General features: G+C 25.4%; 1 protein-coding gene across 1 annotated transcript; it reads right to left on the bottom strand.

Moving 5' to 3' along the window:
- Positions 1-62: 62 nt before the first annotated feature.
- Positions 63-1,112, bottom strand: LOC145840679 (L-aminoadipate-semialdehyde dehydrogenase-phosphopantetheinyl transferase-like). The gene has a single exon (XM_082948002.1). The coding sequence runs from the start codon at positions 1,041-1,043 to the stop codon at positions 186-188; it is 858 nt and encodes a 285-aa protein (XP_082804128.1). The 5' UTR covers positions 1,044-1,112; the 3' UTR covers positions 63-185.
- Between the last annotated feature and the right edge of the window lie 17,678 nt (positions 1,113-18,790).

The raw sequence follows: 18,790 nt of genomic DNA, 5'->3' as shown, positions 1-18,790 counted from the left end.
AGTGAAAATATACTAAAATTTTTATGACAAACATTGGATTGTTGTTAATAAAGATAAAAATAAGTAATATATACTTAATTGCTTTTAGAAAGGTAAACTAAAATTTAATTGCCTAAACACATTGTTTTACAAAGTTGAACTTTTATTGTAATCTATTTCATAAATAAAACAACTTATTTTTTATCTTAGTTTTTTCTATAAAACTTGTTTATTTCTTTAGTCGGCTTGTTTAAAGTCTCTATAAAGCCCTGTTCAATATCATCTACACTGCAAAGTGGCTCAGATATTTCAAGTACATCATCAAAGTTCAATATATTAAAACTATCATTTTTACTGCTGTTTTTATCTTTAACATCTCTGGCAACAGATACACAGTGGTCAGAATCGAGCATAGATTCTTCAAAAGACCACTGTGATGCTTTACAATTATCAATAAGCAGCTCAGTAGTTGATATTGTTTGAAAATCCAGTTGTAGCTGAGACGGCAGGAAAGTAAGTTTTTCAAGAGGATAGGAGATACCTGTGCCAATCGCCTTCACATAGCTCTCTTTCAGGCACCAATACCTGTAAAAACGCTTCATTTTGTCAGCATCTTCTGTTGGAGCAAGTATCACCTTCCACTCTTCATCTGAAAACTTGCTCCTCATCAGTTTGAAGAACCTGGATGTCTCTCCTTGGTTCCTGACAACGTTCATCACGTCTATACCAACGTTGTCATGGCAACTGCAAGCTGCAACGCTCCAATCACCATCGTGGCTCGCGTTGAAAGACACTAAGGATTTGTTTGAAAAAACTGGCTTGCTTCTGTCATCTCTTGAAAGTTCAATGTCTTCCCAGGAAATGTTTGCCACCTTGCTGATCGAGTACCTGATCAAGAGCCTGGCGCAAAGTGACAGTTTTGCGTCATTCAAAAAGTAAAACTGTGAGATTCTTTTTCTCTCTTCTGGTTGTATAAGCCTACCTGCATTGATCCATTCAGACACAGTCGGCTTCCAGCTGTTTGCATTGAATGCCACTTTGAGAGTTGACATCATTTGCTTCATTAACTGTTAACACTAAAATGTTTTAGCATTTATGACTTCACAATTGACGTATATGTAAAATTCACTTAGTTCATTTTAATAGCTGACAAATGAAAAATTAATTAATTTGACCACTTTTTATTTGTTTCAATAAACCATATAAGTAGACAGTAAATAAGTAGCTATATAAATAAAAATATTTTTCTAGTAAGTTATTTAGTTGTAATTATTTTACAGTGTAAAAATAGATAATAAAAGTAATAATTTTCAAACATTGTTTAGTTTATATTATTTTTAGTTTTAAATACATTTTACCCCTAATTTTAACTACTTTAAAAAGAAGCTGAACAAATAGATTGATAACTAAACACACTTCTAATTGAATTTATACTTTTTATAAATATTTGCTTTTAAAACAAACAGTACAATTCAAGATAAAGTAACATATCATTAAGACATTATCAATTTTAATTTTAAGGCTGATCTTTCAGTTAGAAACCAAATAAAGACTTAAATTTTTGTGTTAAAATTTTTTTTCAGCTTTCAGACTGTTTTTGCAGCTCAACAAAATAATAAGTTATTTTAAGATGAAGAGTATGATAGATTTCTAATGGAAAGCACAAACCAAAGAGGTATAAAAAAACTCTTTTGTTTTTCAATATGTAAATAAGAAAAAATGTATAATGGCACCCTTTTTAGTTTATAACATCTAAAAACTTATTAATAAATATTTTAAAATATTTTACCTAATAAACTTTTAAACTACTTAAGGAATGAATTTTGAAAGTAAAAGATCTCTTATTTAAAAGAAATTTAAATATTGGTATTAAGGTAACCTGCTTCTTTTGATTCTAAAGACCGGACAGGATTAAAAATTTGACTTAACAAATAGAATATCTAGAATATTTGAATAAGAATAGACAATGTTTATTTTTTATTAAACGAAATTTTTTTTGAAGTTTTTGTAAAAGACTGAGACAGTGATTTTTTTGATGGTTCGAAACATTTTAATTTTTGTTTATTTAAAAGAAGGTATATTTTAAAACAAATTTGTCATTTTAAAGCTTGAAAACTATACCATGTGTCAATATTTTTAAAAATTCTACCTAAGTTATTGTAAATGCTTAACATAGTGGGCAATGGTTTTTATAACTTTCTAACATACAGATTTTCTCCCTAGGTCTTAAAAGTACAAAACTATTTATTTTATTTTTATTAGAAAATTAATTTTATGTAAAGAAAAAGGAAGTTCCTGAAAAACACTGTAATGCTACTTAAAATGTGTTGTATATTAAAAAGTATTTAATTGTTTTTGAGTATTTCTTATTTTAAACTCCTTATTTTACAAGTAAAACGGTTTAAAACTTTAGACAATTTTTTTGTGATTTTAGCTTACATTTTCCAAATCCAAGTTTTAATTCTTTCTGGTCTACCTTGTTGTTTTTGGCAGATTGAGTTAAAAGCTTGATTTGTATTCTCATACAACTTGTTTTTAAACTATAAATAAAGTTTTACTCCTATAACTGTGGTAAATAGAATTAGTGAATAAATGGTCTTCTACAAACCAACAACTTATTTAATATACAACAACATTTTTTTTACAAGTTTTCAACAAAAATACTAATCTTATTAGTGATTGCATTGAACATTACTTAAATTTGTCTTATATATAAATTCTATACAAATGACTGTCATGTTAATTTTGAAGTGAGTGTACATAAGTTTTTTAAAAGTTTTAACTAGTTTAAAAAAGATTGAAATAAAAATAGTATTATAGTGATTACATAACACAGGGTTACCACACAATTCTTTTAAAATTAAGTCTGACTTACCAATATTCACAAATTATCATAATTAAATTTAATTCTAACAATGTTTTTATAAAGCTTGTTTAAAATTAAGTATATTTTTTGATAAAACATATTAGGCTTAAAAAATAGATTTTTAGCATACAATTATGGTTAAAAAAGAAATCAAGTATGATATTTTTTCAGTTTGATATTGGTGCAACATCATCCTAGGAATTACACCTAAGACCTTTTTTTTTGTTTTTTTGCTCTTCATCTGCAACACAATAATATCTAGTGTAAATTTCAAATTATGACCTCATGAATTACCTAATTACCTAATCAATTACCCCTCTTACCCCTTTGTTGCTCCTGGCCCCCTGAGAATCTGTCAGGAGTACCTGTCACTTTGGGAAACCCTGTCCTAGACTTATAATTTATATTTAAATGACAGCTTATAATTATAGGCATATATTAATGACATTTCAACTGCTTTTGTTGTATTATGACGTCATAATTACACTAAATATGCAAACTTTGTCTGTAAAATCAAACTTTTTTTTCTAATATAAAAAGCAAATTCTTCTGCTTTTTTACTTTTAGTTTTTTAATTTAGAATATAAAATGTTTCAAGTCAGCTAGGCAGAAAGATATTTCTGATGTAATGTCATTTCGATTGCATGTTTATATATATTTATAGTACATTTTAAATCACTTTCCGTTATTAAAGACTATGATTATTGAGAGCATTTTATATAAGTGAATAAAATAACAATTAACTGCTATGAATTTAAAATTAAAAAGTATTTGATAAAAAGCTTTAAAATTTGAGAATTAAAACATTTAAACAAATTAACAAATTTAGTTTTAATTTATTAGATGTACAATACTTTATAAACTTTAAGTACAGTAACCTCTCGCATCTTTACGCACGCATTTTAGAACTCTAAAAAATTCAAACATTAAAAATTTAATTATTTTAAATATTAAACAAATTAGGTTTATTTTATGTTTTTAGTTTAAAATCTGTTTTCAAATGCTAACTCACCTCTTTTTATATCTTTAGTTGTAAACTTATGCTCTTTGACTAATTGATAAACATTTATTTATACCTTAGTATATCAGATATTTTGTTAACAATAAGAAATTAAATTCAAATTCTGTAAGAAATATGACTGTGTTAAATAATGAAAGTATAATGAAATAATGAGAGTTTAAAATACAAATAAATATTATTGCACTCTCGCCCTTTATATGGTTAAACATCTAAAAAAGAAATCTAATGAAACTTCTTAGCAAAAAGTAGCAGTGATACTTAATAAATTTAGAGCTTACACTTAACACAAATCTCAATTGTTTTTTCAGTAAACATATTCTGACGTTTTTTTTTGAGTTTAAGTTAAATTATAAGTAAGTAGAATAGAATATAAATGTTAAGTATCAAATAAGTCACATATAAATAAAGATAAAAACTAATATTAAATCTACTATCTACTTAATATTAAAGTTGGTAATTTCTTTTTACAAGTATTATTATTTTATATAAGTTTAAATCCTTTTTTAATATATGTATAGTTTTATTTTTTGTTTTCACATTTATAAATAAATTGGGATAAAACAAGTTGTTAAAAGTGGGAAAGTCCCCAGTCTGTCTTTAACTAGTAACAATATCAAAAAAACAGTCATTATAGTAAGTATATTTGGTACCTCTCGTATCTTTACGATCTCTCATATTTTTACGCATTTTTCTGTGGACACAATGTGCGTAAATAAGCGAGAGGTTACTGTAATAGTAATTTGAAAACAATAACATACTTAAAGTTTTAAAAAAATGATACAGTTAAACATTTATTGTTTAATTAAATAAAAATTCTTTAATTCAAAGAACAAATTACACTAATTTTAATAAATTTACATGTGCTTTCTATGATATATAAGTCTAGATCTTTTACTCTTAGACAGGTGCTCTCAATAATCATAATTTCTAATAACGGAAATTGATTTAAAATGGACTATATATATATATAAACATGCAATTGAAATGACATTACATCAGTAATATCTTTCTGCCTAGCAGACTTGACACATTTTATATTCTAAATCAAAAATTTAAAACAAAACGGCAGAAGAATTTGCTTTTTATAGTACAAACAAAAAACAATTTTACAGATAAAATTTGCATAATTAGGGTAGTAAAGACATCATAATACAACAAAAGCAGTTGAAATGTATTTAATTTGTGCCTACAGTTATAAACTTTCATTTAAGATATAAATTATAAGTCTAAAACATGTATAAGTAATTTTATTACTGTTGTAGTTGAAAAATATGTAATTTTTGGGGTTAAAATCAGTTTTTGGGCAGTGACTTTTTTTGTTTGCAAATTTTTTTTTTTTTAGATTCTTTTTAACTAAGCAAAAACGCATTCGAATCATATGTACTTACTTGAATTTTACAATATGGCCAAAAAAATGTGCTGTACTCCCTACCCCTACATTTTACAGACAAACTTTGTACAACTAGGGTGATTATGATGTCATAGTACATTAAAGTAGTTTTTATGTATTTAAATATATGTCAATAAGTAAAAGCTATCATTTAAGATATAAATTATAATTTTAGAAACTGTATAAGTGATTTTATTACTGTTAAAGTAAAAAAATCAAAATGTATGTGATTTTTGGGGTTGAAATTGGAAGCAAAATTTTTTTTTGAATTTTTTTGAACTTTTTTTTAGATTCTTCTTCATGAAGCAAAAACGCATCAAATCATATGTACTTGAATGAATATTACAATATGAACAAAAAAATGTGCTGTACTCCCTACCCCTAGAATTAATAAAATGTTTTATCTATATGATAGATTTTTTGATTCAAATTGAACTTTTACTACTTACCATGTTAAAATTGTTAAAAACTCCAGGTTTTTTAGCCTTAATTGTAAACTCCAGGTTTTTCCAGGTTTTAAAGTTTCTTTTTAAACTTTGTGTACAGCTACTTTAAATATACTTTATAATAAAAATAATTTTAGTTGATATAAAATTAATTTATATATGATACAATTTTATATATAATCAAAATTTTTACATCAAACTATTAAATTTCCAGATATTTAAAAGTTTTTAGTTGTTTTTGATTAAAATTCCTTTTCGTTTTAAATTTCTTAAACTCCAAGTATATTTAGCACAAATTGTCAAATTGCAGATTTTTGGCAATTTTGTGAGCTATACACTATTTGCTGGTAAAAACTGTTTTGAACTGTTTAAATATATGCAGTAATAAAAATGACTTTACAATGATGTAAAAATAAAGATCTTTTTTTTGAATTAAATAATAAAATTCAGCTTAACTATAATTGAAAGATGATCTTTTCAAGCCACTACTGCGAAAACTGACCATGGTTTACTTACCTCCATGGATATTTACAAACATTCAAATTCACTATTTGCTGTTGCAACAAAACAAATTTTGAAGGTAATAGTTTAAAATTACAGATGAGAATAAAGAAGGAAGTTGTAGGTATCAAATTTTCAAAATTACTTATTATATGGTCAAAACATTTGTTTTTATAATTAATTAGATAAATAGCAAACTTTTTAAATAAGCTCTTTACATTTCAGTAAATTGAGAAATCTTTTTTAGTTATGACAAATTACTATATACAAGGACATGACATTAAACTGTTCAGGTGTACGACTCGATAATTAAAGGTTTTTTTATACACCAGATCTGTGGACTATGTATATTTTGAGCTTATTTTTTGTGTGGGTCAATAAACAATACAATATAATTAATTAAATAAAAATTAGTTAAGTTACATTCGTAGTATCTTGTAAAGGGACATTCCCGTTTTTCAAACAATTTCAAAAATGTTCTACATCAACCGAGCAAAAGTTGATAAAAAACAGAAAGGCATTGTAACTCTTTAATAAATTTATTTAATGATTATAAAAATCTTAATGTCTACATGCGTTTTTTTTAATAAAACATATTAGTTAGGACTAGAAAATTTCTTAATATCAAAAACTAATATAATTTATAAAAAAAAATCAAAGTTAATATATTATATGATAAAAGCAAAATGTTAACATTATATAATAATATATTTGCTATATATGCCTTATTTTCTCACATCTTGCTTTGTTTGTTATATTTACCATGCTTTTCCATATTTTCAACATAATGTTATTAGCAATATATATTGTTGCATTAAGTAGATAAAACAATTTTATTTTAGTTCAGATTCCATGTTTTTTCTACCGTTTCAAGCTTGTAAACATCATTAATTAATTTTTTAATTATTATAGTCTAAAAAATTGTATTCAAAGCGAAAAAATTTATTAGACAATTGGTGCATTTTACCGTTGTGAAATTTTTTTACTATGCAACCGAGGGAGAGTAGGCGGAAAAGTTTAAAAAAACTTATTTTATAAAATCCAAAAGTGTTCAAATTAATCAGTTGAATAACAATTTGAGTTTCAAAGTTATAGAATTTATGCAGCAAAGTTAATATGTCTGTGATGAGAACTATATGGGACAAACAATTACGTCTTTTTCCCAAAGTTGGTAGTTGGTACTCTCTTAGACATAACTAGAACTAGAAGATCTTGACCACCACCGAGACAAATTATCGAGCCTCACTCTAATTTTACTATGCCAACAAACATCCATCCAGCATCGAGCAAAACCTTTTAAGAAACATATTTAACCATTTTTACAGACTCAACGAGCAACCATACGAATTTAGATTATTTAGAGAAATAACGGGTCAATTTACTACAAACAGGTATAGACATGACTTAAACGATACTGCCTTTTCACAAATAATATCAAACTTATAAAACCAATGACTTTACAGCAACCAATTTTTTTAATACGATAGTTTTATTAAATTTTATTTTTGTTTCAGAAAAGTTTTTTTTTTCGTTTACATATTTGATATAGTTATTACTTCAAAAATAATATTTTAGGAAAAATAGCTTGTTTTTAAAACAATTTATTTTTTTTTAACCTAATTTTTTTTTTCAAAAAAACTATTTTATTCATCAAAAGTAATATTTCTTTAAGATGAGAAGTTTGTAAGATACAATTTTTACTAATATAAGTTTTTATAATTACTTTAATTATTGCTTGAGAAAAGTTTTTCATCTTTATTTTCTCGATAAGAGTAACTATTTTATAACAACTATATTTTATAACAACTATATTTTATGTTTTTATTTTCATTCCATTTAAATTTACTTTTACATACAAAAATATCATATAATGTAATAAATCTTTTAGACTTTACAAATTTAGTTTTATAAACAGTTTTGAATTACAAGTTATAATAAATTTTTTCACAATTTTTTACTTGTTGCATGAATTTGTTTTAGTTCTGTTAGTTTATTATAAGTTTACTGAAGACGGGTTTTTATCTGAAAACGTTTTTAACTTACGTAATATGCAATAAATTAAATTAAAATATTTTCAAAACCATTGTTTGATTTTTTATAACTATTGATACTAAAGTAAAATCACATGTACAGAACTGACTGTGTGCTGGACTGATTAAATAATTTTCAAATAAATCTTGTCTACTTAACTTTTGTACGCTTGAGATTATTGTTACTACAAAGATTAATAATGATGTTTCAAAATATTTATAAACAAAACAAATATAAAAAACATTTAATGTGAACTACAATGAAATTGTTTTATCTACTTGTTGCAAAATGTATATTATTATTAACACTATGTTGCAAATATGGAAAATCATGGTAAATATGGCAAACAAAGCAAAATGTGGGAAAATAAGGCAAACATAGCAAATTGTTTCAATTAAAAAAATAACAACGAGTTGTAAGAAAAATACTAAAACAATACTTTTATAAATTAAATCTATTTGATACCATCATTATATTATTATATAATCTAAAATTTTGTTTTTTCCATATACTATATTTACTTTGATTTTTCAATGAATTGTATCGATTTTTGCTACTAAGAATTTCTCTAGTCCAAACTAATATGTTTAGCATATTTAAAAAAACGATATAAAACCTTTATAATCATCAAGATTTTTATAATCATGAAAAAAATTTATTAAAGAGTTGCATTGTATTTCTTGTTATATAACTTTTGGTCTGTTGTTGTAGAAAACTTATTGAAATTGTTTTAAAAACGGTAAACAACAAAAAATACGCTCAAATATTTGATATTTGGATTTAGTTCACGAAGAATATTTCGGTTATCGAGTCGCACACCACGGATACCTTTAAACGTCTTGTCAAGGACTAAGGTGATGTTCTTTTACAAGATACTCTGAGTTTAGCTTAAAATATCTTTATCTAATTGATTATTAAAACAAAAGTTTTCACAATTTACTTAGATTTTTTTTTTAATTTAATGCCAGCAAGTATTCTTATTTTTTCTTAAGTGTCATTTCACATTATTACCTTAAATATTCTTTTGTGCTAACAGTAATTAGTTTATGTAATTGTTTGTAAATATCCATGAAAGTTAAAGATGTGGTGTCCATGGTAGACCATGGTCAGTTTTTGCAGTAGTGGCTTTAAGAAAATGATCATCATTTAATTTTTTAAGCTGAGTTATTTCTTTAATTCGAAAAAAATCTTTACTTTTACATCATTGTAAAGTCAATTTTATTGCAGCATATATTAAAACACTTCAAAACAGTGTTTACCAGCAAGTAGTGTACAGCTCACTAAGTTACCCTAAATCTGAAATTTGACAATACATGCAAAAACAAATAAACTGGGAATTTGTGCAAAAAAAAACTTGGAATTTGAGAAATTTTGAAAAGCAAAAAAGAAATTTATAATTAAGATCACTAAAAAATGTTGAGTTCTAAATAATTTTTAAATAAAAAGTTGTGATTGTATACAAAATATTTGTCATATAAAACTTTATTTTATATCATTAATTTTTTTTTTAAATTTTAAGTAGTACTACAGTATTTTTTTCAATATTTATACACTATTTAAGAAAACTATATTATACTAAAGATACAGCTTTAAACTTTTACTAAAGATGGACAAAAATACTTGTACTTTCAAAAACCTGGAATAAACTAAAAAAAATTGTTATTTTACTAAACGCTATCGTTGTCCCTACTGTATTTATGTGTCTAAATTTTTATTCGATGTATAATAAAAACAAAATAAATAATACAAATTATAACACCCTTAACATCTAAACATAGTTTTTTTAAATAAGTAATGCTTTGTACCTATTTTAAAATTGAAAAAAAAATATATATATTAGATGAAGTATGTAAAACTTTTATATTTTTACTATGCAATTAACAAAAAAACAAAGTCACACAAAAGCAAAAAGTATTAACAGCCAGAATTAAACTTTAAAACGAAACAATTAACATTTATATGCAGTTTGAAAAATTAAATTATTTTAATTTTCCAAGAAATTGTTTCAATGGTGAATTAACAAACATAATTTAATTTTACATTCACTTATGATATATAAGTTTGAACCAAAACTAGCAAAAATTAAGTAAATATTTGAAACAAATTGAGTGTTACTAAAGCTTGCAGAACACCAAAACCGAACAAATGAAATAATTTTACAATGGTTTTAAAATGTGCTATACTAAGCAATGAACTTCAACGCTCCTGAATAAATATTTTTCTACCGAGAAATTGTTTATATTCGATAGCGAAAAACTTCTTAACTTTGTTTATGATGGCCAGAATAAAAACTGACAACGCATTATAAATAAGACCATAAAAACATGATTTCTATTCGCTTAAGCACATTTTTACAAATTTAAATATTGTTTTAGTTCTAAAATAAATATCTAACATATTAAGAATTTACTTTCAAATAGATATTAAAGAAATTAAGTGATTTAAAAAAAAGTTTATGCAAAATTTTTAAGATGATATGTAAAAACTATTACAACTAAAACTTATTTATTTGTAAAATTATAACATAGTAACAACTGTTATAAAAAAACTGTTTTTAACAAAAATTAAATTAAAATAAGGCATTCTTGAAACAATAAAAAAGTCGAGTTAATATTTACTTGCATATCCAAATTCACTCAATTTGAGAGGTAACTTTGGACCTTTAGACCAAACACCATTTTCATAAACTTCAACAGAGTCAGTAATGTTGTCACTATCTAAACGTCCACCAAACACGAAAACCTTATTATTTAATATACTGCATCCGAAACTCAAACGTGCTTGATTCATTGATCTTACAAAACTGAACTGTTTTGTTTCACTCGAGTAAACTTCAACTGATGAAAGAACTTCATGTCCGTTATATCCGCCAATAACGAAGAACTTATTGTTATGAACCACAGCTCCGTGACTACTTCGCTTTGTTTTAAGTTTGACCTTGGAAGCTGTCCATTCGTTTTCACTCAGTTCATATGTTTCTATGGAGTCTAAAACTTTTTTGTTTGAGTAACCACCGATTGCCCATATTTTATCTTGGAAGTATATTAAAGCAAACGAACGTCTTTTAGCCTTCATACTTGACACTTTAGTCCATTCATAACTTTTGGTACTGTAAAATTCGCACGCATCTAAATCTTTATGATCGTTACTATACCCTCCAGCTATGAAGATGCATCCTGAAAAGGTGCACATTCCAAACAACCTTCTTTCGTTATGCATAGTTGGTATTGTTGCATAACGACTAGTTGCTTTATTGAAAACTGGATACGTTTCAATATCAGCTAAATCTTTACCATTACTATATCCACCCATTAAGTATATTTTACCTCCAATAATAGTAGATTGATGAGCTGTTCTTGGTGATTTTAGGTCTAATAGTAATTTCATTTCACTTGAATCTAAGTTAAGCTTGTAGACAGAATTGTTGTTTACCAAAGTATCTGATCCACTTTTTGATTTTGTAATCCCACCAGTGATGTACATACTATCTTCATCACCATTACTCCTTAATTCTTTTTCTGTTTTTATTAAACTGTTTATTTTTTTATTAGTACTGATATTATTAGAAAATTTATGTACAAACTATTAAATTTGAAAAATTGTAAAATATGTTTGTGACCTTTGTTTATAAGTATAATATCATAGTATCAGAATAAGTTTACAAAATACTGACAAAAGTAAAGTATAAGTTTTAGTAAAGTATAAGGATTTTTCGTAACTAGTTGAAAATATTTACGCCATGGAGAATTAAATTTAAAATTTAAACTAATAGTATAAATGAGAATTAAGTTATACTTTAGTGATAAAAGTTACTTTTGAAATAGAACTATTAAAAGTAAATATTTAAAATTGTAGAATAAAGAAAAGCGTTATAAAAAGCGACAACAGTAGAACACTAAAAACAAGCTATTTTTATAGTTTAAGTTTTAGAAATCTTATTGTTTACAATGTTTTTGCTTGCGAGTTCTAATGAACAATGATTCTACAACTAAGAGATGGTAATAGTTTCTCGCTCTAGGCCAGGGTTTCCCCAACTTATTTAAAAATTACCCCCTTTGAAGAAATTGCAAAAGCTATGGCCGAATCTAACAAGACTACCCAAAAAACTAATTATAATTTTTTTTTGCTCTTTATCTACAAATCAAGAATATCTAATGTAAGTTAAAAATTATGAACTCATGCACCCCTTTGGCCCCCTGAGTAAACTTAGCCCACATTAGGAAACTCTGCTCTAGACGTTACAAAAAAGCTAAAAGTTTTATTTTTAATTGTGACCCACTTCAACACTTTTAGCCCAACATTGGACAACCATTCATCCATAACGCCTCCCAACATTTCTATTTGTGTTGAAACTACCTGGGTAGTTGTTTCGAAATTTTGTTTAGAGTGAGAAACACTTAACATCTCTCAGTTTTAGAATCATTGTCATCAGAAGTCGCAAGCATAAAAGTTGTAAACAACGAGATTTCTACAACTTATAAAATTATAAATAGCATGTTTATCATTGTTGTAGTTTTTTGTAATGTTTTACTTTTAAATTGAGTGTAAGCATAACTTATATGATTTTAAATGTTTTCATTCTAACATTTATAAATTAAACAGTAAAGTATAGCTTCGTCTGATTTAAGCTTTTACACAAATTTTTAAATTTGACTCTTTATAACTTAATTATTTTTAGCTTGACGTTAAAATAATTCTTATAATTAACTAAAATTTATTCTATACTTTTGAAAGATTTAGGCGGTAAGAAAAACGAAATTAATAAAAAAACCTAACGATCTTTTAAATTTATACAAATCATTCAAATAAAATAACTTTAACAAAAAAAATATATACAATCTAGTTTAATTTATTATTGAATTTAATTTAAAAAAAATTTGAAAAAAATTTAAACTTATATAAAGAAGTCTAATACTTAAAAAACCGTTTTAAAAACATAATCAAGAAATCATCAGTTCTAATTGTAAATATACTAATACGATTTAAAAGTAAAGTTATAAAACCTGTTAGTTGACTTTTTGCATAACTATCTTCTGAAGATTCAGTTGTATTTGTACTTTTATTTTGAGTTTGTATCATTCTAGAGGTGTCTTTTGAACTTTCTGCAATGTTTTGAACTTTTTGTAGTATAACTTTTGAATCTTCAAGGTCAACCTCAAACTTTTTATTTAATTCTCTTAAGATTTTGTTTTCATTCTCTGTTTCTCTTATCTTTATAACTAGTTTATTAAGCATTGTATTTTCGAAGTCATTCATGTTTTCTAGCATATTTTCTACTTCTTTTAAAGTACTTGTGGTCAAGAAATTCAGTGGTAAACTTGTATCCAGTTTATACTTAAAGGTTTGAAGAGCGTTTAGTTTCTCATCTCTTTTATTTTCTATAAATTTATTCAAATTTTCAACAGTTACAATAAGTTTTAAACAATGCAAAAGTTTAATATTTTTTTTATAAATTAAAAAAGATATCAAATGAACACATTTTATATTACATAATTAATGACAAAATGTGTTATAAAAGTATAAATAACTCATTCTTTTAAAAACTTTTTGGTCAGTAAACTGGTTTGTTCAAAGACCTTGTCAGTACTTAGGGGTATAAAGTACTTCGGTGATGTACTTATAAAAACATATGATTCAGATGTGATCAAGTTTTGTTAAAAAGAATTTTAAAATAAAACTTATCAAAAAAACTGATTTTTACCTTAAAAAACTGATTCGAACCAAAAAATCAAATATTTATTTATTTTTTGATCAAAAAAAATATATAGGTTTTTTTTGGTTTTACATGCCTAGACTTATAATTTATATCCTACTTAAAGAATAATATATAAGGGCATACATTTGAAGACATTTCAACTACTTTTGATAAATTATGACGTCATAACCATAAAATATGCATTTTTTCTAATATAAAAAGCAACCTTTTCTTCTGTTTTTATTTTTAGTTTCTTTGGTTTTTGAATGTCAAATATGTGCAGTCAATCAACTAAAAAGATACTATTTATGTAAAGTGATTTTAATTGCATGTTAATAAAGATATAAAATACATTCTAAGCTACTTTTATTAATAAGATATTATGATTATTGAAAGTATTTTACTAAGAGTAAAATTATTAATTTATTTTCTAAGATGTATGAAGATCTCGGCAACCTAATAATACACGATTTGAACTACGTGGTACATTATGCACATATTAAGCCAATTTTAAAGTTGTGTTGTAAAATTCATACAAGATGTGTCTTCATGCCGCCAAAATTTTTAATTTCAAAACAGGCAGAAAATAAAGACTTGTAAAATTTAGTTTGACGAACCCACCACGTGCTACTGAGTTAACATTATTAATTAATGAAGAACTAAACAGACTCCCAAACAATAAGTTAAATTTTAAAAGGCATCTTTCTAGATTTTGAAAGCGAGCGTTAGTCGCAAAATCTAAGAACCAACGCTTCTCAAAAAAGGGATAAGAAAAGACTGAAAATTACTTACAAATTATTAATTTTAAAATAAACATAAAAAGTTTTTATATAAAATTATTAATTTTTTAATGAGATAGAGCAAAAGGTGGGTAGCGGAATAACAATTTAAAGGTCAAAAAGATAAAATAAAAAGTTGAAAAATGGAAGAAAAGGGATCAATACATGCAGAAGTATCTCAAAATGTGTTAAAGTTGTATTTGGCCTGTAGTGAGCGTGGAAGAGCTGCATTCTATTTAAAAATTTCATCTTGATAAAAATGTAGTTGTTTTGCTTAACTATTGAATTTACTTTACAGAGTCACACAAATCTGAACTTGTATACAATCCAGGACTTTTAAAATTAATGGTAATACCCAAGAGGATTTATGTGCTCTTGTTTTAAAAGGTGATGAAAAAGTGCTCTTTTTTTCTTTACCAACAAACACTGATGTACTATTGATTGTAGAGGCTTATTCCCAACATATACAGAGAAAAAAATTGAAAATGTGTTGTAGAGCATTGTTATACCAACTTAAATAGTAAAGCGTTATAAGAAAATGGTATACTGCTTACATGATAGGTAAAATTTTTGATGGGACTTGCAAGATGGACATGAGAGTTCAAGATTTGAAAAATTTTAAGTGGAAACACCAACCTAAACCTGATTTGCTTAACGTAGATTTAGAATCTATTTTGATTGTAAATTTGATTTAGAATGTAATGTTTCTAAAAAAAGATCTATCTCTGTTTTCTAATCATATCTAAATAGTATTGATAGTAGATCGAAGATTTATTTAAAAAACCTAAATGATAGCTTTTTCTATCTTTATGGGTATTATGCTGACCTAATTATTTTAAAAGGAAAATATATTAAATTTTAGCATTCATGTAACAGTTGATTTATATTATTATTGTTAAAGTATCAGTCATACTGCAGTATGTTGATTGTTAATGCTAAATTATACAGTGCAATGTTCTTTATTTCTGTTCTATAGTCTTATTTTGCAAACATTAACTTAATGTTTAATGCCATACAACATTAAAAAAATAATTATAACTTTATAATATTTCTTTATTATTACTTATTTCAGGTTTATTAACCATATGTTGCTTAATGAATTATAACATCGTACCCGCTTATATACCTAACACATAACCTACATTTTTAAGGTGAGTAAGCATACCTAAAAAGTTTTATTTAAAAAAAAAAAAAACTTTATTAGATTATACAACCATCTATGCTTTTTCTAATTTTATAATGCACCATTTTACAGAAAAAACAAGAACACTTTGTGTGATTATGATTTCTTATAACATTAAAAGCAGTTGAAATGTCTTCAAATGTATGTCTAAAAGTATAGTCTTTCATTTAAAATATAAACTATAAGTTCAGGGCATGCACAAGTAACTTGAATACTATTTTAATGAAATAACAAAGATAAACTTGTTTTTTGGGGTTTTTATCAGTTTTTTAGGGTGCAATTTTTTTTTTAAATAAATTTTATTTTTAATTTTTTATTCTATATTATTAAGCCAAAACACCTTTAAATCATATTTTTACAGCCGAACTTAACAATATATCAAAAAAATGTGCTGTATTCCTTACCCCTACAGTACTTACAGTAAAAAAAATGTTTAACAGTCATGAAAATAGTATGCAAACAAAATTGTACAACCTTATGTCTTTGATCTATGTTAGTTTGACGAACCCACCACGTGCTACTGAGTTAACATTATTAATTAATGAAGAACTAAACAGACACCCAAACAATAAGTTAAATTTTAAAAGGCATCTTTCTAGATTTTGAAAGCGAGCGTTAGTCGCAAAATCTAAGAACCAACGCTTCTCAAAAAAGGGATAAGAAAAGACTGAAAATTACTTACAAATTATTAATTTTAAAATAAACATAAAAAGTTTTTATATAAAATTATTAATTTTTTAATGAGATAGAGCAAAAGGTGGGTAGCGGAATAACAATTTAAAGGTCAAAAAGATAAAATAAAAAGTTGAAAAATGGAAGAAAAGGGATCAATACATGCAGAAGTATCTCAAAATGTGTTAAAGTTGTATTTGGCCTGTAGTGAGCGTGGAAGAGCTGCATTCTATTTAAAAATTTCATCTTGATAAAAATGTAGTTGTTTTGCTTAACTATTGAATTTACTTTACAGAGTCACACAAATCTGAACTTGTATACAATCCAGGACTTTTAAAATTAATGGTAATACCCAAGAGAATTTATGTGCTCTTGTTTTAAAAGGTGATGAAAAAGTGCTCTTTTTTTCTTTACCAACAAACACTGATGTACTATTGATTGTAGAGGCTTATTCCCAACATATACAGAGAAAAAAATTGAAAATGTGTGGTAGAGCATTGTTATACCAACTTAAATAGTAAAGCGTTATAACAAAATGGTATACTGCTTACATGATAGGTAAAATTTTTGATGGGACTTGCAAGATGGACATGAGAGTTCAAGATTTGAAAAATTTTAAGTGGAAACACCAACCTAAACCTGATTTGCTTAACGTAGATTTAGAATCTATTTTGATTGTAAATTTGATTTAGAATGTAATGTTTCTAAAAAAAGATCTATCTCTGTTTTCTAATCATATCTAAATAGTATTGATAGTAGATCGAAGATTTATTTAAAAAACCTAAATGATAGCTTTTTCTATCTTTATGGGTATTATGCTGACCTAATTATTTTAAAAGGAAAATATATTAAATTTTAGCATTCATGTAACAGTTGATTTATATTATTATTGTTAAAGTATCAGTCATACTGCAGTATGTTGATTGTTAATGCTAAATTATACAGTGCAATGTTCTTTATTTCTGTTCTATAGTCTTATTTTGCAAACATTAACTTAATGTTTAATGCCATACAACATTAAAAAAATAATTATAACTTTATAATATTTCTTTATTATTACTTATTTCAGGTTTATTAACCATATGTTGCTTAATGAATTATAACATCGTACCCGCTTATATACCTAACACATAACCTACATTTTTAAGGTGAGTAAGCATACCTAAAAAGTTTTATTTTAAAATAAAAAAAAACTTTATTAGATTATACAACCAGCTATGCTTTTTCTAATTTTATAAGGCACCATTTTACAGAAAAAACAAGAACACTTTGTGTGATTATGATTTCTTATAACATTAAAAGCAGTTGAAATGTCTTCAAATGTATGTCTAAAAGTATAGTCTTTCATTTAAAATATAAACTATAAGTTCAGGGCATGCACAAGTAACTTGAATACTATTTTAATGAAATAACAAAGATAAACTTGTTTTTTGGGGTTTTTATCAGTTTTTTAGGGTGCAATTTTTTTTTAAATAAATTTTATTTTTAATTTTTAATTCTATATTATTAAGCCAAAACACACTTAAATCATATTTTTACAGCCGAACTTAACAATATATCAAAAAAATGTGCTGTATTCCTTACCCCTACAGTACTTACAGTAAAAAAAATGTTTAACAGTCATGAAAATAGTATGCAAACAAAATTGTACAACCTTATGTCTTTGATCTAAAGTTAATTCACTAAACAAAAAATTTAGAAAGAATAAAATACTAAGATCTCTTTATTTGCTTTTAAAAAATCAAAACATATGATAAAGTATACATGTAAAAAATACATTTATAGTAAGACTAAAACTAAAGCCATACAATTCTTAACTGATTTTACATTACTAACCTTTACCATTAAAAGTATCTTTACTGGAAAATCTATTTCCACTTTCTATTTTTATTTCTTCAGTTACGTTTTCAGTTTTTTTGTCTTTATTCAACATTTCCATTTCCACAGACAAAGTGTTGTTTTTTATCTTCATTAACTTACTTTTCTCTTGCCAGTCCTTGGTTTCTTCCTCAAAACATTTAAGAAACTTTTTCACAACATGAAGGCTGTTTTCATAGTTTTTATTCGTTTCTTTTAGACTTATGTTTTCTTTGTCAAGCTTCACAATTATCTTTAAGAAAGCTTTTCTTTTTTCCATTTCATAGTCAAAAATTTCATCAAGAAAATATTTTGTTTCGTTTGAACAACAAGTGTAGTTTAGTTGATCACAAGAGTCTGGGTATATTCT

Source organism: Thalia democratica, chromosome 7 (genome assembly GCF_965202585.1).
Source record: "Thalia democratica chromosome 7, ktThaDemo2.hap1.1, whole genome shotgun sequence".
Taxonomy (NCBI): Eukaryota; Metazoa; Chordata; class Thaliacea; order Salpida; family Salpidae; genus Thalia; species Thalia democratica.
The sequence above is the reverse complement of the archived record's forward strand: the minus strand, read 5'-3'. Positions and strand labels throughout refer to the sequence as shown.

What these genes read in the sequence shown, in the direction of transcription:
- LOC145840679 (XM_082948002.1), bottom strand. Translation starts at nt 1,043, where the DNA reads ATGAAGCAAATGATGTCAACTCTCAAAGTGGCATTCAATGCAAACAGC.